The sequence below is a fragment of the Amphibalanus amphitrite genome, unplaced genomic scaffold (assembly GCF_019059575.1).
Source record: "Amphibalanus amphitrite isolate SeventyFive unplaced genomic scaffold, NRLGWU_Aamphi_draft 000512F_arrow, whole genome shotgun sequence".
In the NCBI taxonomy this organism is placed as follows: Eukaryota; Metazoa; Arthropoda; class Thecostraca; order Balanomorpha; family Balanidae; genus Amphibalanus; species Amphibalanus amphitrite.
Window position 1 is genome coordinate 129,682 of NW_024882006.1, and position 18,801 is coordinate 148,482.

Genomic DNA, 18,801 nt, shown 5'->3' on the forward strand with positions numbered 1-18,801 from the left:
GTGTGTAGCTTGTTGTTGTGTTGTGGTGGCTGTGTTGTGGAGTTCTCTATATCAATATACCGAATATACCGTGTGTTGTGGGAGACAGAAATCAAAGTGGGAGGAGACGGAGTGTGCGGGCTTGATTAGTCTCTTCCGATTCTGAATGTCTTTGTATTACCTTTACCTCAACTAGTTCAAGTTGAATTAGGGTACCAACTACCAGCACATGTTTCATTTTTCTTTGAAAGGTAAGCTTGAGCCTTGCTTGAGCTTGAGCTATAAGAAATGAGGCAGCATGACAAGAGTCCAAGTTGAAGTGACCTGCTTTGTCTGTGACAGAAACTGTCAGTGTCCTGTCTGTCGGCCTGGCAAATTTCAATTTGAGGAAGGGAGGATGTTTGGAGCTAGCTTGAGCTGGCAGTCACTGACATTATCATGACTGATGAGTCACCATCTATGTTTGGTATGCTGGACCTACAGCTGAACAATCACCAGTGAACTGTGGAGCTGTGTGGCTAGGTGATGTGTCTTTGGTGCCAAGGAATAAGCTTTGCTTAGCCTTAGTGGGCACATGTGCCTGTAGGCTGTAGTCATCCATTTCAATAAAATCATACTCAATAAATTATTAGAACAGCATTAAATAGTGAAAAATGAGAATATTAGGCTGCTTTTGTGCATCTATTGTTTATTGTAGTGTTGAATCACCTGGTTTTGAGTCATATTTATTAATGCTTTTCTTCACAGGCTAAGCCACCATGTCCCGACCAAAACTTCACATCCAGCGGAATGACCTGTTCTGCAAGAACCTTTGTGGTTTCTTTGGAAACCCGCAATGGGGCGGGTTCTGCTCCAAGTGTTACAAGGAACTAATACAGTCAAGATCTGCTCACCAACCTTCCAATGCAACCTATAATGGGTAGGTGTCAGATGATGTCTTCAGCAGTTATGCCATTCCACCTCAGACAATTTATTTGGGACATTCCACTGGACACTAACCACACTAGTTGACTTTCCAGATGCATAATCATTGATTAACATAATTATAGATGATGCATTATCATTGAAATGCAATTCATGATGAATCATGACAATTTTGTACCATAGATGTACAATATGCATGCCTTATTCACTTGCTCACACTTTATTTGGATTTGCAGAGCTGCAAGTTATGCCAGCAAGCCGACTTTGCCAGTCACCTCTACTGCTGACCCTACGCCCACTATGTCAGTTGGTCAAGGCTTCAGTGGCTTTGAGGAGAAGAAAAAGAAGTCACTGAAAATGGGATTCTTCAAGAAGAAAATGAAACACACTTCCTCAGGTAGGTCAAAATGAAGTAATCTTTTTGCTTGTATTGGTCTGCTTTTTTTCGCAGGGGTTGTTAAGACAATAAAAGACATGTCCAGTGTTCACAGGCCCATTGGTCATGTTTCACATATCGCTCTCGCTTCCCACGCAACTCGACTCCTAAGTCGAGCTGTTACTGGTCAGTGGTCGGCTGCTCTTTTCGGCTCTGGTCAACAGTCCGGGTCGTAGCATTTCTTTCTGAAAAAGTGGTGTCATCAGGCGATTAAGGCAGTCACTGCGTGGCCTCGTCGCGCTGTAGAACCGTTGGGCGTGCGTAGATACTGCTCAGAGAGAAGAAGTGGATCTAAGGGGCACGGGCAGGGCAGTACGCGCGTTGGGGTATTTACTCCGTCATCGCACACCAGGCGGCGCCCAGCTGTGCAGTTTGGCCCGCTGAAGTCCGGACCGTCCTCTGTTGGGCTGCGGCCGGTACGGTGGGGATGGCCAGTACGGTGGGGATACTGGGCCGATCCGCTGCAATACCCGGCTCCCAGCTGATAGGTGTCCCTGTCCAGTCTAGAGTTGCAAAATTTCCCTACCGCACTACCGGCACGCCGGTAATTTTTCACTACCGCAGGTTTTTTCGTGGTATCTGGCATGTCTTGCCGGTAGCATGCCGGTATTTTTGATTTTGCACACAAAAAAATTATCAGCATATGATTCAAACTTTGGACACTAAGAGGCTATTGAATTGTAATAACAGCAATCTTAGCCACTGCAAAATACATTTTGTGGTAAAAGTTCCATATGCCGTATTAAAATTACCGCCAAATTACCGGTATGCCGGTAATTTGGCGGTTTTTTTGCTTGGGGCGTGGTAGCATGCCGGTATCCCAGAAAATTTTTGTGGGGCGGGGCGGTGCCGGTAGCAGCCCATTGGGAAAACTTTGCAACTCTAGTCCAGTCGTCCACCGTGTCAGTTGTCCACCGCACCTGGTCGGGCAATGAAGTTTAGATGCTCCGTGATGACCGTGATGTCAACGTATTTGAGCGATAATGTCAGTGTAAGCTCCTTTTGGTTTGAGCGCCGTTCGCCACGCCGGGCCAGCTCCAGATGCGACACCAGACACCCGCCCAAGATAACTTTTCTAATGCACCCACTTGCCCCAGGAGCGCGGAGCTCTCTGAAATTCATCGCAGTTAATCGATATTCAGTTTCCAAAAGCCAAAAAATATCCCTCAATGGGCTTGCTTCTACATTTAGTTCCATTCGAGAGAAGATCACCATAGATTGAAATTTAAGCTTGTGTATTTGGGTTGAATATGCTGAGAGTGGTTCAAAGTTCTTTTCAACATTTGTGGATAACATCATGCCCCGGCGATTGGGCGACGTAGAGCGGGCAAAACGCATTCGATAGCTAATTGCCAACTCCGTTAAACGCCGCCTTGTCTCCGAATTTCGTCTCTAACCTAGTCGTAGTGCACATAATGTGCGCATTAAGCAGCCCAAATATAGTTCATCTTCTTAGTGCCTAACTCTGCCAAAGCCCGTCAGCCATGAGTCACGAGCTTTTGTAACGTGCCATATAAACGAGATTGGACCCTTGCTGGTTTTCCATTTGAATGCGCAAATGTCGTTGATGATCGGTGAAACAGGAACACATTGCCAGGATCACTAGAAAATAGCCACCGAAGTTCAAAGAGATGCAGATGGAGTTCAAAGATTCTGGCTGGAATCTACAATCTCTGTTGAACTTTCTCTGTAGAACTTGGAATCTCCGTAATTTTTTTTAGGGCTGTGACCACCAGCTCAGAGTCAACCGGCAAGATGTACATATATTTAGACAAGGTGTGATATTTGGAGATGCAAGGGGAACAGTTCGTCTTACCACGCCGCTGAAATGTCAATAGATAACCAATTACCACTCCACCCGTGCTGTTGCTGTTTTTTCTGTATGTGTTGGGCAAGGCTGAAGTGTGAACTGTGAGCGGTAGGTACCTGCTGTCAACATCGTCTGAAGCACTTCTTCGTGGAATTGATGGCATTAACAAACAAAAAATGACAGCATGGTTTTGGCCATCGCGGATCACATCTGTCATGGGTATGATAGGTCAAGCCCGCAGGCCCGTGCCTGTCCCAAGTTTTTTATGCTGGTAGAGTCGTCCAATTAGGCGAGTCTGATCTGTCGGCTGACTCTGCCTGTCGTCAGCCGTAGTCAGTGACTCAGTAGCACGCAGCGGCAGTGTGGCGCACACCTATGTCCCTCCGCAGTAGCACAGAGTGTCTGCGACGCAGTGTCGTCCAAACCAGTGTCCGATTACGCTGATTGGTCCAGTCGGCAGCAGGCAGGGATAGTCAGACGACACCGTGATAGTCACCTGATCTGACCACCTGACGTTCAGTCGGCAGCAGGCAGGGATAGTCAGCTGTCAGCCGACACCGCGATAGTCACCCGACCTGACCAGCTGACGCGCAGGCTGCGTGACTGTGGCGGAGGCGTCGTGACTCAAATTACATGAGCCGGGATGCGTCTTCATTTTGACAATCGGCGGTGGATGACAACTGTCGATCCTTAGAGAGTTCTAGATGCGCGATGTAGCTTTGCATGGATTCCAGCTAGGAGTGCTCTCAAAAGACCGATCAATTTTCACGATCTTTTTCACATACTATCTCTTATTTAACAATACTCTGATTTTTCTATACGTGAATAACCATTGGATGCAATCATAACAAACAAAACATGGGTTACGTGTGAAGTACGTTTGTATTGTGATTCCTAACCACCTGTCTTCATACCACACACCTATCGCCTGCCGCAGACGGTGCCTTGGATGACGCCGAATCCTGGCCTGTGGATGCCTGTCCGGCGCCGGAGGCGGTGTCTCCTCCTGGGCCCTCTGTCCCGGTGTCGCCCGGCTCCTGTACCGCCCTCCGCTGCGAGTCCTGGTCCTGCTCCGAACCGCCGCCAGCTCTGGCCGAGTTCTGTTCCGACCCCGAGCCGCCGCCAGCACTGGCCGCCAGGTGAGACACCCGGGATGTCAGCCCCTACCCGAATTATTAACCTTCTTATCCTGGCACATTTTAGCCGCGTCTGCCCCGCGAATATATTGAGTTAGTCCTGGGTGCTTTCTGTCGCTGCGTTTTTTTATAGTCTGGCTACCATATGCGTTTTACAATTTGCTTATTTATTTGTGTTTTCCTGCAGCTGTAACGTAACGAGAAGAATGATTGTATCGACTTTTGTATTTCGGAAAATGAATTTATCTGGAGGGGCTGTTACATCCTCCATGTATTTTACAGATAGTGAACACACCTACCTTGTATGTATACCTTGGCCATGAATAGATAGCTTTCGAGGACGGGTCTCATCTCGTGTTATCTCGATTGCCGACCTGGAGTGTAGGCAAAGCGTTCGACCGATGCTTTTCGGGATGACTGGCAGAGAAGATGTCTCGAACCGTCGCAGGCGTGCCCTGAACTTGAAAAACGCGATGTAATGGTCTATTACAAGTATTGTAATCTTCTCGTATGTCCTTTATTCGGTAAAAATCAAATGTAAATGATTAGATACTACTTAGTTTCGATAAGACTGAGACGGCACGTGCTAACTTATAGTTTGTATTCAACCGTCTCATTTGTTCACGATCACCAGACTGACCTGATCCTGATACTGTCTGATGGTGCACTGATCCTTGCATCCCGGTATCTGCCGTGGCAGGTCTGTTCCTGAACCAACCTCATCTGAACCAACTGCTCGTGAGCGACATACTACTCCTGAACCACCCACGCTGGGGCGGACTGCTCACGAACCGGCTGCTCCTGCTCCGACCGCTCCTGGTCCGGCTGCTCCTGCACCGACCGCTCCTGACCCGCCCACTCCTGATCCGGCTGCTCCTGCGCCGACCGCTCCTGACCCGCCCACTCCTGACCCGTCCAACGGCGGCCCACCGGTTCCCGGGGCGGCCGGCGGTGTGCCCTCCCCGGTGACCGAGCTCCGCCGCTGTCTGGCCACCCCGGAACTGGGCGGTATCCGAGACCTGGTGGTCACCTGCCTCCAGCCGCCCTTCTGCCTCTACCTCAAGTGTGAGTGAGCCGCCGGCTGGGCGGGCGTGGGCGCCGCACGTGTCCCCTGACCTGTCAGACCAATGTCGGAAGTGTCCGGGACGTTTCGCAATGTGTCCTCCGCTGCGCGTGCTAACCTCAGCAATCAGTCATCGCCGCAACTCAGCGTGCCACGCGGTCTCCTGTCGCGTGGAACGTCACAGAGAAATGCAGCTCTAGGTCTCAAAATGTCACCGAACGACCTTGAAGTCAGTTGCAGCCTCGTCCAGCTGAAGTTTTGGCGCAATAAGTAGCACATACATATATTTCACCTTTTGGGTAGCTTTATGAAAGGAGTGATCAGCCTAAGATTGTAGGTAGTAGGGGAACGATGTCCATTTTCATTGTTGGTATATCCACATTATTCTGGTACTCCCGTGCACTTTCTTATAAATAAGGGATCTTGCCTCAGTCGAAGCCTTGTTTGACTCCACCCCTCCCTTCTTTTATGCATGTTGCATGTTTGGTTGTTTTGGAACCATTTCCAATCTAAATTTACATCCAATTAGTCACATTTCGCAGACCTTCGTCGATGTCTGACTGCGTCTTGATAAGTACCAACGCTTTTCAAATGTTTTGGGACTTGGCTTCTCCTTCTAAGGTAGCTCCGAGGTGTCGGCTGTCGTTCTGAACAGGTATGATGCCGCCTGATGCGTAGTGGTCAATGAGAAACTCCAGGCCACCCATGCGTGTTATTGTGAGACGTCCTCGGTTTTTCCTCGGATCTCGAATGCAGCAGCTTCTGTTGCAGAGGATCGTTTCTTTCCCTACCGGGTGTGACCAGGTGCACTGCTGCCTCGTGTTCCGTTGTTACTGGGGGTCTGCTCCGTCACCCGTTGTTCCCTGGGTCACGGCCGGTCCCGTGCCGGTCACTGTGAGTCACTGGTCGCGGTCAGAGTCCCCTGTGTGCGGTATACCAGCACCTGTGGTCGGCCTCCGGTTAGTCAGCGGCCGCGCCGCGCCACGCACCGGCCGCAGACGACCCGTCGGCGATGGGCCGTCGGCGGCACCAGCTGTCGGCGGCGACGACTGACACCAGCCGCCCCTCCCCACCCGTCACTTGTGGGGAGGGGCGGGAGGGGACTGCGAACCACGAGGCGCGGCGGCGACCGCACTGTGGTCAGTTGCGTCGGCTCTCTCGGCCCGGACTGCAGTTGGGTCTGCTCGGTGGTCCAGGCTGCAGTGAGCTCCTCTCGGTGTTCCGGTCTGCGGTGAGCTCTGCTCGGTAGTCCAGTCTGCAGTGAGCTCTGCTCGGTAGTCCAGTCTGCAGTTGGGCTCGGCGCGGTCCGCAGTTGATCTGCTCGCCCAGTCCCGTCTGGAGTTATCTCTCTCCGGTGGTCTCTGCCGCCGAGATGCTGGCGCTGTTCATGTGTCTGCTGCTGCCGCTGTTTTCTCTGGCCAGCTCCGGCTCGGAGCGGGGCCGGGAGCGGCGCCGGCTCCGGCTCCGGCGGCCCGGCCGCTCCCGTGAGTACTCGGTACCGGCGCGGGCCGTCCCCGCGCCGGCACGTGGTGGACGGCGGCGGATGGGGCGACGCGGGGTCGCCGGTCCGTCCGTCCGTCCGTGTCTAGTGGGCTGATACCGACACGGAGATGGAGGTCCCGCGCGGGTGCTTGTGTGTGGGTGGGGGGGGGGGGGGAGGGAGGTGGGAAGATGGGCGGGAGTTGCGATAGGCTGTTGCTGGTATTGTCTTCATGACCATTTATCTTGTTGTTTTAAGCAGTTTCGGGCCCGATTATACTTCTCGACTAATGCATAGCTGCATCTCTTCTCCTCCCCCGTCGAGAGTCAAATTGTGATTTGTTTCGTCTGTTCCGCAGACGCCAAGCCGCCCGACTCTGGCCAGCAGCTGCCGCGGACGTCGAACCTCAGCCAGGAGTCGATCCAGATCCACAAGGTGCTCACGGAGTTCCTATCCGGCCTGTCCAAACCGGCCGCCGAGGACGTGCGACGACAGATGCAGGTCAGAGCAGACGGTCGGCGAGCAACTGTCTGTCTGTCTGTCTGTCTGTCTGTTTTTGTGTTTGTGTGTCTGTCTGTCTATCTGTCTGTCTGTCTGTCTGTCTGTCTGTTTGTGTGTTTGTCAGCACTTCTCCATGGCAATTGGCAATGTGAGGAAACATGTGCATTATGACTGCACTAGTACACAACGTGAACGCAACGTTAACGGGCGTTAAATGGTATTGACCGAATGAGGCGATGACGTGTTGATGCTTGATAGCAGCTATTTGTGAATATTTAAAGGTAGTGTGCCAGCTTTCTTGGACCGTATGGAGTTAATGGCCCAGATAAGGAGAACCGGATTTTTAGAACTTATCCATACCTTCAAAACTCATGGAAACGTCTTAAATTCTTCAAATTTTGAGTACCCCAGTGCGAAATTCGCCCCGACGGGTTGTCGGTCGTACCCCAACCACATTTCACACCACTATGAACAATAAATGCACACACTGAAATCGCTATTACCGATATGCTCATCCAATCAAGTTTCGATAAACCCGTTCATCATCATCTCCTGCGGTTTCGAACACGCCTGTTAGGTGGCTTCTGATGCTCGTCGAGGTCGGAATTTCCAAATACGCGTGGTGCGTCGGGCCGCGCGCTCTGACTTCGGCCAATAAAAATGCGTCAGCTGATCATTGTCATTTCTGCCACTTGCGTGTGGTGAAATGGGGTCATAACTTATAAGACGGCTTTTTCATATCAATTATTTTACATAAAATCATATTTCAAACCATAAATAATGTTCGACAGCCAAATAAAAGAAACAGTACCAATACGGGCTTACAGTTTAAGGCTCGACATTGTGTTGTCTACGATTAGACAGCTGATAACTCATTCCCGTACGTCGCATGGTCGTAACACTATAATGACCTTTGCTTATTGTCACAAGTGCGCCGCATTCGCGATTGTTGCCCGACGCCTGTTTGCAGGTGAGCCCACTACAGTTGTTATACATATCTAAAAACCGATAAACTTTTAGGCGAAAAAGGCACTATTCCAGGCCCATTTTTGATTTTTTTTTGCGATATTAGGTAAAAACAGAAGCTTCTTATCCTAGGAAAAATAAAATGGGAAATCTTTCAAAGGTGGCACACTACCTTTAAGGTGTTTGTAGTTGTCTTGTAAAAAGCCAGTCTTTTGACCATTTCTGGAAACGGAATTTCCGTTGGTGTGTTGAAGGTTCGGGTATGGTAGTTGATGATTTATGAGGTACCTATATTTTTTTCCATTCCTCGTGCATGATGGTTGTCCGCGCCCTAATTAGTAGCTTGGCTCTGTCCACAGACGAGTATGGAGAGCTGTATCAGCGCCGCCGACTCCGCCTCCTCGGACGAAATGTCTGAGATCGTTCAGCACTTCTATAACACCTTCCACGACAGGGTGCACTCGCACTCGGCCTACTACGGTGAGTATCCTGGATTCACACCTCACGTATTTAAAACTAAGAGCGCTGCTTTTGTCGGACGTATCACCGTACGATGATAATCATGGGCCATTTGTTAAGGCTGAATAGCAGTGCCCTCAATGCTTGCACCTCTCGTCTCGATGCGGGATACCTAATACCTATCGCAGTAACAGCGTTGTTTTTCCTAACACGTCCTGCTGTGTGCTGTTCTGTCTCGTGTCGTGTTTGTACGCCGACGGCCGACCAGGATGTCTGGAGGCCGGCCGGGCGCCGTGTGTGTACATACATAGTTGTGTGCGCTAGCAGCTGACGGAGGTCTCGACTCTGTCCTGCAGGCGTCTCCCCGGAGCGTCGCTCGGAGCTGGAGGACCTGGCCGAGCGCTACCTGACCACCCGGCTCTACCGGGTGCTCTTCACGCCGCTGTCGCAGGAGCTCGAGGAGGCCGACCTGGCCGTCCAGAAGCGGATCCGATCCCTCTACTGGGTGGGGGTCGAGCTGCTGGAGCTCAACATCGACGAGACCAACCCGGCCGTCACAGAGCTGGTCGAGCGGGCCATCACAGGTGAGACGCGCGACGCTGGCGCTAACGGGTGACGTACGGGGCACGGTGGGTGTCTAATGGTACCGTTATATGGCACTGATATACCGTATATACGGTGTACTATAGAGTGATGGCCTGTGTGGACGGTGCTGGAAGGCAAGCTTGTCTTATTTTGCACAGTCGGGTAGGTTTGGCATTGTACTCTGGACTGTAACACTGTCGTGTGAGCTATGCAAAACACCTAACCACGGCGCCGTCTCACCCCTCCGCAGACATTATCGAGATGGACAGCAAGCGTACGCCGCAGGACAAGCTGACGTGTGTGTCGGCCTGCGTGAGTCACCTGCTGGAGATGCTGTGCGTGGGCCGCCAGGGCGAGCCGCCCAGCGCCGACGACCTGCTGCCGGCGCTCATATTTGTGGTGCTGCGCGCCAACCCGCCGCGGCTGCAGAGCAACGTGCAGTACGTGACGCGCTTCAGCAGCCAGCAGCGCATCATGTCCGGACAGCAGGGATACGACTTCACCAACCTGGTGAGAGCCCGCGACGGCACACAGTATCGGTGGGGTAGGGTGTTCACTGTTCATGGTCCGGCTGCTGCTGCTGGCTAATGTGTCAGGCTGACGACAGTGTTGAGCGTTGAATGATGCCGTTTTGAGGCCAATTTACAGCGATAGATCCATCGGATTGTCCGCTTCACTGTCTGTGTTCGTTGTCATTGAGTGATGTTTATGCCTTGATAAATGTGTGTTGATGTATGTCCGCGTGTTAATGCTGACGTTAATGTCCCTTTGCGCCGTCAGTGCTGCGCCGTGTCGTTCATCGAGTCGATGGGCGCCGACTCTCTGGGTCTAACGGCCGAGGAGTACGAGCGGTACATGTCCGGAGAGGTGCTGCCGCCGGCGGCGCACTGGGAGAGCGGACAGTACCGCTGTCAGGTCAGTGGTGGGGGTACAGGGAGGGGTACCACTGGGAGAGCGGCCAGTACCGCTGTCAGGTCAGTGTGTATGTGTGCGTTGGGGGGGGGGGGGGGGAGGGGGATCCGTTTGCGGAGGTGCTGGAGTACATTTGCTTCCGTTTTTTATGCCTGTTAGGTTGTGCTTCTGGTCTTTCTTTTTTTAACCAGTTTCAACATCTTAGCTCTGCTGAATCATATATGCATTTAAGAACGTCGATATAACGTCTGCTCGGTCTCCGTTTTCCGGTGGGTTTTTACTCATTGTCATGAGGCCGCCCTGTGCCAGCCGCGATAGTGAGCTCCGGATGCGCAGCTGGTGTCGTTTGTTCGGCTCTGTCGCGGCTCTGAGGGCGATTTACATCCGCTCGGCAACACCAGTCGGCGCCGGGTGCCGGCGCCGTGATCCGGAGCTGCCAGCAGGACACTGCAAACTCCGAGCGCTTATCAAATCTTTGTGATTTACGCCGATGCAATTTTATGAATAACTGCATTTTAGGAAAACATCTTCCGTTGAACGCCGCTATCCAATGCTGATGGGCGTGTCTTCTGTGTTACGGACCGCTGATCACGCGCTGAGCACCCGGCCTGTTTAAAGCGCTAGACTCGGCTAGTTGATTTCCAAAGCAGGTGCAGATTCCATTCGTACGTCGGTAGTGAGGTCGAGGTCAGAGGCCGAGCCGTTACCTCGGCGCCGGCCTGCCCACCTGTGCCGGCCGTCTGCACGCCGGGCTGAGTAGTATGACTAAGTGCGCCGTGCGGTAATAGGTCGGACGCCGCCGCTGGTTAGAGTGCGCCCGAGGGAGGGGAGGGGTGGCCGGTGCGTAGCTGCAGATAGAGGCCCCCGGCGGTGACTCACCGTCACTACTCCGTCGGGGACGTCCACCCAGGCGCAACATGTCACCGACCCGCTCCAGATGACCCGGCACATATCGCGGCTTTGTGCACTTACGGCGTCACCTGATACAGATACTGCGCAATAGAGCAACTACATCTTGTCAAAGCTTCAAAAAGTCAATAGAGGTTGAGGATTTCAGAGTGAACGGTAAACATGCTGCCCAAAGAGCAAAAGCCTTCGGAAGGTCATTGCCCTGGCCGATGATAATACTCGGTATTCGGTAATGATTTTCGACGACGCGCCCGTTTCAAGCCCGCCAGAGTACCTTGACTGACTCACCACGAAACAGAAGGCCTCACTTTTTCGTTGTTTTTTGTTGCGCAAGGGACGTTGCAGCGGGTAGTTTGCACTAGCCTGCGAGTGCGGATGATATCTCCACTGCGACCGGAACCCGTGACAGTGCGCTGGCCGCCGTGGCACAAAGCTGTTGCTGCATGACTCACATGCCCCGGTACTGCATGGTACCGCAAACATATTGTGGATGTCCTTTATGTTAGAAAACGTAACACCGGGACTCCAGGACCTGCTTGTCCCACTCGCGGCCCACCTGATCGATGACTTGCGTGACCCGTGACCCCACGCGACCCGTCTGACCCTTCTCCCGGTCTGCAGGCGCTGCGAGTAATGGAGTCCAACACGGAGACGCTGTCGTCGCTGCAGGAGCGGCAGGCGCGGCTTCTGGCCGAGGAGCAGCAGCTCAGCGACGACATGAGCAGCTTCTCGGTGAGTGCCGGCCTCCCCTCCCCCTCCTTAGAGCAGCAGCTCAGCGACAATATGAGTAGCTTCTCGGTGAGTGCCGGCCTCCCCTCCCCTCCTTAGAGCAGCAGCTCAGCGACGACATGAGCAGCTTCTCGGTGAGTGCCGGCCCTCCCCCGGCGGCGCCCGGAGTTACCTTCACCCTAGGTACTGCCGCCCGGAGCTGCAACCTCGGAGTTACCGCCTCCCGCGGCCCTGCAGTCGGTCACGCGGGCCGCTATCGCAGCACAGCGAGGTAAAAACCTGCCAGCACGAGCGATGCTTACCAAAAGGACCTGACACACCTCAGAATATCTATGGTCTCATCTTATCAAAGTGTAAAACACACATCGATCGAAATCACACTCACTATATCTCCCACTAGTGTGTCCGGACATGCTTGATATGTGAAACGCAGTCATCCAAAAAGGTTGGCGTGCTTTTGCTCCACTTTATCCCTAAATCTTTGCCCCGGGTTAGAAAATTGGCTACTATAGTTCGTTTTTTTTTTTTCAAAAGGGCGCTGGCTCCTAGTTCCTTATCGAAGCTCTCACGTGAGTTTTGGCAGCTTCAGCGTCTGGCCAAGAATTTCTTACCCAAAAAATATTCGATTTCAAATTTTGCACGGTAAGTACCCGGAAATTGTGTCTTGAAAAATTAGCATACCATGATGACGTCACTGGTGGCAGCAGGCACCCAATGTCCGTACGATGGGACAAAGTTTCGACGAATTTGGGGGAAACGAATTGGGGGCCGAGGTTATAATCGAGTAAGCGGTTTCGTCCATGATAGTTATTCGTTACATTGCAATACAAGTTCGACAGCATGACGTCACCACTGTTCTCATATCTGGTTCCAAAATGCACGTATGGAAATTATTGGGAATACTTCACATGTTAAAATAAGGCGACGTTCGAATTTCTCAGGTTCAGTTTTTGCTCGTTTTGCTCGCTAAAAGGCGTGCTTTTTCGAAAAACGTACTTGGAGCCAGAGTCCTTTTGAAAAAAAAAAACGAACTATAGCTACGGCATGAGGACAAACTCCAAGTCGCATTCCCCTTCCTCGCCACTATTGGGTTTCGCGACTTTGTAGAATAATCAGTAATTTAGTGTGTTCACTTCTTCGCTAGCGCTGAATTCTGCTCTAGAACACTAAATAGCGACAGCCGACTACATTCGCCGTTTTTCTGTGGTTTGTTTACACATTCGGCCGTGCGCAACTGACACGAGAAGGTTGCTAATGTTGCGGTCACACATCAGCCAATACCTCTCCTCGTACCTGGCCAGGCAGCCCCACTCACCGCCAGCCCGGGCCTCGTGGTCAGCTCAGCACCGCCCCCGGGCCGGCCTCGGTTCGTTCCTCTGCCCCCGCCGGACGCTGTGTCGGCTATCTGGGCGGCCGTGGGGCCAGACTCGCACATCGACCCCTCCCTCCCCCAGGTCTGTGTGTGTTTTGTGCGCGTGTGGACGATAGCCGCCTCAAACGCACCTCCTATCAATGGTCACTCGTGGTCACTGGTCAAGGACAGGCGACACTGACCACGGTCGGGCCAGGGGACAATGGATATCCAGCTCCACTCAAACCAAAGACGGTGTCCTGAGAGGCCTTGACATGATGTTCGGGTTTTGAGCATTTTAACGTTGTTCCCGAAGATATGCTGGTTGGATGTACATAGTTGGCTCAATCTTTTCCCTTTCGTTTTGGCTTAATTTTAATTTCGGTAATCTATGATGCAATTTCGAAACACAATCTGCGGTCTAGCAACAGTAACATTGATTTTAAACCAAACCAATCACACAGTCTAATTCATCCCGTTCTACGCCTACGATCGCTCCGTTGCGTTGCGCGTTTGAGCTGCGCTGTTAGCGGTGTCCCAGGTGAGCCAGCTGCGCGCGGCGGATGACCGATTGCGGAGCGTTCCCTCCCCGCGGCCGACCGCGGCGCAGTATTGTACGCGCGGTGTTTGTAAATACGCCGACCGCCCCACCTGGCGCTGAATCAGCCGGTGTTTGTGTGGGGAGGGACGGACTCTGTGTTGGGAGGCACTGACTCACCCGTGACACGTCTGCCCCACAGGAGAGCGTGACGAACAGCGTGGACGAGTGTCTGGCGGAGAACCCGCTCACGCTGCGGCCCGCGCGCCGGCCGGCGCAGCTGGACTCGCCCTCCTCCGGGCTGGACGGCCTGCCCACGCCGCTGACACCCCAGGTCAGTGCTGCTGACAGTCCCGTCCCGTGCTGGTGCGATGGTCGGTGAATGTGGTGCCGGCGGCCGCTGTCCGTCCCGGCCGTGCGCTGACGCCCCCTCGGTCGGCAGGTGGTGGGTGCCGCGCCGTCGGCCGCCGGACCGGTGCAGCTGCCGTCGCCGCCGCCCGGCCTGCTGGCGGACGCCCAGGACAGCCTCAGCTCGGTGCTCTCGCTGTCTCAGATGTCGCTGGAGCCGGCTGGCGGCCCACCCCGGCAGCCGGCGCCGGCCAGCGGGCCGTTCAGCCTGCCGCTGGAGTCGGCGACCCGGCCCGACAGCGGCCCGCGCGGCCTGGACGGGCCGCCGACGGAGCCGGCGCCGGCCCCGCCGTACGCCACCAGTGGGGCGCTGCCGATCCCGGGCCGGCCCGGCCGGCCGGGGCGCTCGGGCAGCCCGTCGGTCGGCGGCCGGCCGCGCGCGCCGTCGCCGCCGCCGCCCGAGCTGCCGCCGCGCGGCCTCACGCCGTCCGTGCGCAACATCCCGTCGATTCCGTGCAGCACGGGCGCCGTGCCGGTGCCGGTGCCGGTGGCGGACGGCTGGGCGGCGCAGCCGAGCCGCCGCCAGGCCGGCTACAGCCCCGGCCGGCGGCCCGCCGAGCTGCCGCGCTCCCTGAGCCACACCTCGGAGCTGGGCGGTCGGCAGGGCGAGGTGCCGCGCTCCCTGAGCTTCCAGCCGGGCCAGGAGGCGGCCACCTCGCCCGCCGGCCGCCGCGTCTCAGTCACACGCAATGAGGCACTGGCCCAGGAGGCATTCAGGTACGGACGCAGCGAACGCTGAACACCGGACACTGCGAGACCTGATAATGGTGACATGTCCCACGGGAGGTCTTGGCTGCTTGTTGAAATAGTCATGCGTCAGAGTCAGAGTCAAAGTCAGCTTTAGCTACTACCAGGCAGCTGAGCCTGAATCAACGCTGGCGCTCACCCTGGAATCATCTGCTCTGTCGCAGCCCGTGGCCGCTGATGGTTGACGGCGGGCTCTGCGCTCTGTCTGCAGGCACTCTCAGGCGCGGTGTGAGCGGTCGGAGAGCGTGCGCAGTCGTCTCCAGCAGCCGGCGGCCGCCGACCTCAGCGCCGCGGCCGCCGACGACTGGCAGTGGTCGCGCCAGCAGCGCCGCGAGCAGCGCCACTCGGTGCGCGGTGAGATGGAGCGCCGCTACTCGGTGCAGGCGCCCGGCCAGCAGGAGCGCGCCGCCGCCGCCGCCGCCAACGCCACGGCCGTCCTCAGCGCAGAGTGCGAGGCCGCCAAACAGCGGCCGCCCAAGGCCTCCGACAAGGGCGACAAGCTGGTCAAGGTGCTCAGCGGCATCTTCAGTCTGACGGACAACTTCTGAGCGCGCGGCGGGCGGGCGGCGCCGCTCGGTGGACCATTCGCAGACGGCTGGAGGTGAGCGGGCGCGGCGGCACCCACGTACTGGCTTTAATCGGGGAGCTCCAGTGTGGCTGTCACACTGCCTAGCCGAGTGATTCATCCTAGTCCGAATACCGTGCGGCTGGCAGCAGAATGCGGGTACGATTCGACTATGCTGCCGCTCTATGGGATTGATCGTATGTCCATGTGCCGAGATAGGCCTAATATTGTTAACCGTATCGTCTCCCATTCTGTGTCGCCCTCCTCAGCCGCTGAACAAACCATCTCTGACTCGACGCCTGGGGTACCGTGGAACGATCGACACTCCTAAGGGGCTGGTCCGCCGCGCTAGGGCATATGCAATGCATCTCTTGGTCGGGATCTATCACTGAATGGCGCTGAGCGACAGCGAGCTACAATGGGGAGCTGATTCGCGAAATGTGATTCCGGGTAGTCATAAGCGTTGTTAATTGTTGTATATGGGCATATTGAATTGTGAAGTGTATATTGTTGGGAGAATTGGAGTAGTACATCCCTATCGCGCGGCGGGTTATCCGCCTTTTTATGGCCGGGCTGCTTCGGTGGCCAGAGTTCCACATAGCTGACTGTGAGGACGTGGATGCTGATTGATTTTATTATTTACTACATGTGCATGTAACGCGAGGCGAACAATAAACAGCAATTTGTCTCTTGTGCGTGTAGGCCGTCCGAAACGGCGTTTATTGCACACCGAGGACTTGGTGCTTTAATCTAAATGTAAACGAAATGCAGCTGTGGTCATGCTTTATAAGTCGCGGACTAGACAGTGGACATTCAACCAATTTCACATCATTGCACATGATAACACGGACAAAAATGCAGATCCTCGACCCTGTCTGGGCCCGATGGCAGGGGACTGGCAGTGTTCATAACGCGCTAAATGCGCTGGTCAGCACCGGTTTACACAACTTCATAATCTACTCGAAACCATAAAACTCACCGAAGAAATAATAAAACGCTCTAGAAGGCAAGGGAAAAGAGCTACATGACGCGAGTTGTTTGCGACCGTTTAATGTCTACAATTATCTCAACAACGCCTTGTGTGGGTTGGATTGTGAATTTGAGCTGACCTCAATGTGGGATAAAACTGAGAAAAACAATATCGAACCTGCCTGACCCGTCCATGCGTCTGAGCGAGGCCGCGGTGCGATGGCGTTGGGGGCTCGGCCACTGCTGAACTCGCCGCCCAGAGTCGGTGTCGCTGTCGGTCTCGGTGTCGGTTTCGGTGCTGGACGGCGACTAGAAGTGCTGGATGATGACCGCCTGCCGGTGCACCTGACACTGGCCCTCGCAGATGTGCAGCGTGTTGGTCTTGACGTCAATGTCCTCCTCCAGAATGAGCCGCTCCCGGTCCAGGTTCCTGCGAGGGCCGACCGGCTCAGTCAGTCACACTCTGCGAGCCGTGTACGGGGCAAATCTGACCCGGAGTGGGATACTCATGTGCTGCTTTGAACATAAGTGCACTCTATTGATCGTACGTAAGCAAGTTGATTATGTTACTGAAGCACACTGACGCAACCCATCGAAGCTTCTCCTTGTTGCGAAGCGACAGCGGTAATACACCGCCGCGATAGCTCATCTGCCTTGACGGCGTCGGTCGGCGACTCACCTGAGCTGCGCCTGGGCCGAGGCCAGCTCTCTGCGCAGCCGGTCGGCGTTGGTCTGGATCTCCTTGACCTCGATCACCAGCTGTCGCTGGGCGCGGTCGTTGGTCAGCTCTGGGCAGGGCCGCTCGGTGCGGCCGCGCAGCCGCGTCTGCGCCTTGGCCAGTGGCGTGCGCAGGTTCCGCACGGCCAGGTCCAGCTCGCCAATGGTGCGCTCCACGGCGGCTATGTGCTCACGAACCTGGACGGCGCGGAGATACAGCCCAGGTCAGGAGTATTGGTGGTAGCGTGGCCCTGCCGTCCTATCGTCATCCAGGGAACTGATCAGTGGACACCGTAAGCGGCCTCCGTCCCGATCACCACTACCGGCAGCAGCAGGCATATGGGGCCAGCTCTGTGTCCCGCTCACTCAACCCGCTCACCATGGGCCGTTTGTCCGCTAGCCCGCTCACCATGGGCCGTTTGTCCGCTAGCCCGCTTACCATGGACCGTTTGTCCGCTAGCCCGCTCACCATGGACAGTTTGTCCTCCAGCGTCTGTTTGGCGGTGCGCGTCTGTTGTACGCGCGTGTCCAGCGCCCGGTTGGTCCTCTCCACCTGGTTGCGTACGTCACACTCGGCCTGTTTGAGCATGGCCTCCAGACTGGACTGCAGCGTGCGCGCAATGTCCACCTCCCGGGTGGCGAAGGCCAGCAGGTCGGCCGCGTTCTCCAGCCACGAGTCCACCGTCAGACCGCTGAAACACAGACAACCGGTAGCCCTGCCGCTGAGACACAGACATAGGACAGCTGCTGAAGCACAGGAAATCAACAACTGGCAAATGCTCCAGTCAGTCTACAAGCAGCCCCGACAATGAAAAAAGCTAATTCCCTGTAATCCGGCACAGTTCATTGCCTTACCCCCGGCCCCGACACAATAAAAAGCACGCACATGTCATGGTCTGAAATCTGTCCGTGGGCCATGAACTACAAACTGACCATGGTAAGAGGACCGGAGGACAAACTGTCCCTGCTGAGACACTCCGTATGGTCACCGTATTTACTCTGTGTCGATGTTGACGTCTCCGGCCACCAGCTCCATGCCGGCCGACTGCAGGCTCAGATCGCGCATGCTCCGGTCGATGTCGAGCGCCGCCTGTTTGCGCTCAATGTCCCGCTCCAGCTGGTACTTGGCCTTTCGCAGCCGCCGCAGCTGCCGGACACGGCACGTGCGGTGTGACTGGTACAGACTGGCTGCTCACGACGGATCAACACTAACATACGATGTTTCAATTATAGAAGGCTATGCTGCTCGTACATGAACCTAATGGACCTTGGGTCCCAGCATCTCAGCATATACGACTCGTATGCGACTCGTATGCACTGAAAGCTTGATTTTCAATCATTTTCTTTAGCATCCGACTCTTTGTGAAAAATAATAGCATGTGATGAGTCCGGCTCGCAATCTCCCACTCGTGTGACTTTTCCGCCAGCTCCGGAACCCCTCGCTCGACTGACCTGCTCCTTGGCCTGCTCGCGGGACCGGCAGAGCATCTCCAGCGCGCCCTCCATCACCTCCACCTCCTTGATGAGCTGCCGCTCGGGGTCGTCGTGCACGCGGTCTACGCCCAGACGACGCTCCCTGCGGCCAACACGGGCCGGCGAGGAAGAGACATGTGGTGG

General features: G+C 55.0%; 2 protein-coding genes across 30 annotated transcripts in view; one reads left to right on the top strand and one right to left on the bottom strand.

Annotated features, from left to right (window-relative positions):
- On the top strand, positions 1-16,186 carry LOC122393022 (rab5 GDP/GTP exchange factor-like). Of its 5 annotated transcripts, none has more exons than XM_043388541.1 (14): positions 1-230; positions 727-898; positions 1,140-1,300; positions 4,087-4,288; positions 4,986-5,350; positions 7,187-7,329; positions 8,655-8,775; positions 9,111-9,338; positions 9,590-9,849; positions 10,120-10,254; positions 11,782-11,892; positions 13,981-14,112; positions 14,221-14,903; positions 15,145-16,186. In XM_043388541.1, exons 2-14 carry the CDS (start codon positions 738-740, stop codon positions 15,479-15,481), a joined length of 3,039 nt encoding a protein of 1,012 aa, XP_043244476.1. In that variant the 5' UTR covers positions 1-230; positions 727-737; the 3' UTR covers positions 15,482-16,186. The 5 variants fall into 5 exon arrangements, with proteins under 5 accessions (XP_043244476.1, XP_043244477.1, XP_043244479.1 ...); XM_043388542.1 differs by having other exon boundaries at positions 14-445; XM_043388543.1 differs by having other exon boundaries at positions 21-70.
- LOC122393026 (tektin-1-like) overlaps positions 16,115-18,801 on the bottom strand; it is a 17,869-nt gene continuing 15,182 nt past the window's right edge. For all 25 annotated transcript variants that reach the window (XM_043388575.1, XM_043388552.1, XM_043388570.1 and 22 more), the window contains exons 4-8: positions 18,637-18,760; positions 18,183-18,331; positions 17,654-17,876; positions 17,147-17,382; positions 16,115-16,897 (exon numbers count right to left, since the gene is read on the bottom strand). In XM_043388575.1, the coding sequence (XP_043244510.1) occupies positions 16,777-16,897; positions 17,147-17,382; positions 17,654-17,876; positions 18,183-18,331; positions 18,637-18,760 (853 nt within the window). In that variant the 3' untranslated portion in view covers positions 16,115-16,776. The remainder of the gene's footprint in view (positions 16,898-17,146; positions 17,383-17,653; positions 17,877-18,182; positions 18,332-18,636; positions 18,761-18,801) is intronic.

Coding starts and splice junctions, on each gene's coding strand:
- LOC122393022 (XM_043388541.1), top strand. CDS start 738: ATGTCCCGACCAAAACTTCACATCCAGCGGAATGACCTGTTCTGCAAG. Junction 8,776..9,110: donor CTCGCACTCGGCCTACTACG/GTGAGTATCCTG, acceptor TCTGTCCTGCAG/GCGTCTCCCCGGAGCGTCGC. Junction 11,893..13,980: donor ACGACATGAGCAGCTTCTCG/GTGAGTGCCGGC, acceptor TCTGCCCCACAG/GAGAGCGTGACGAACAGCGT.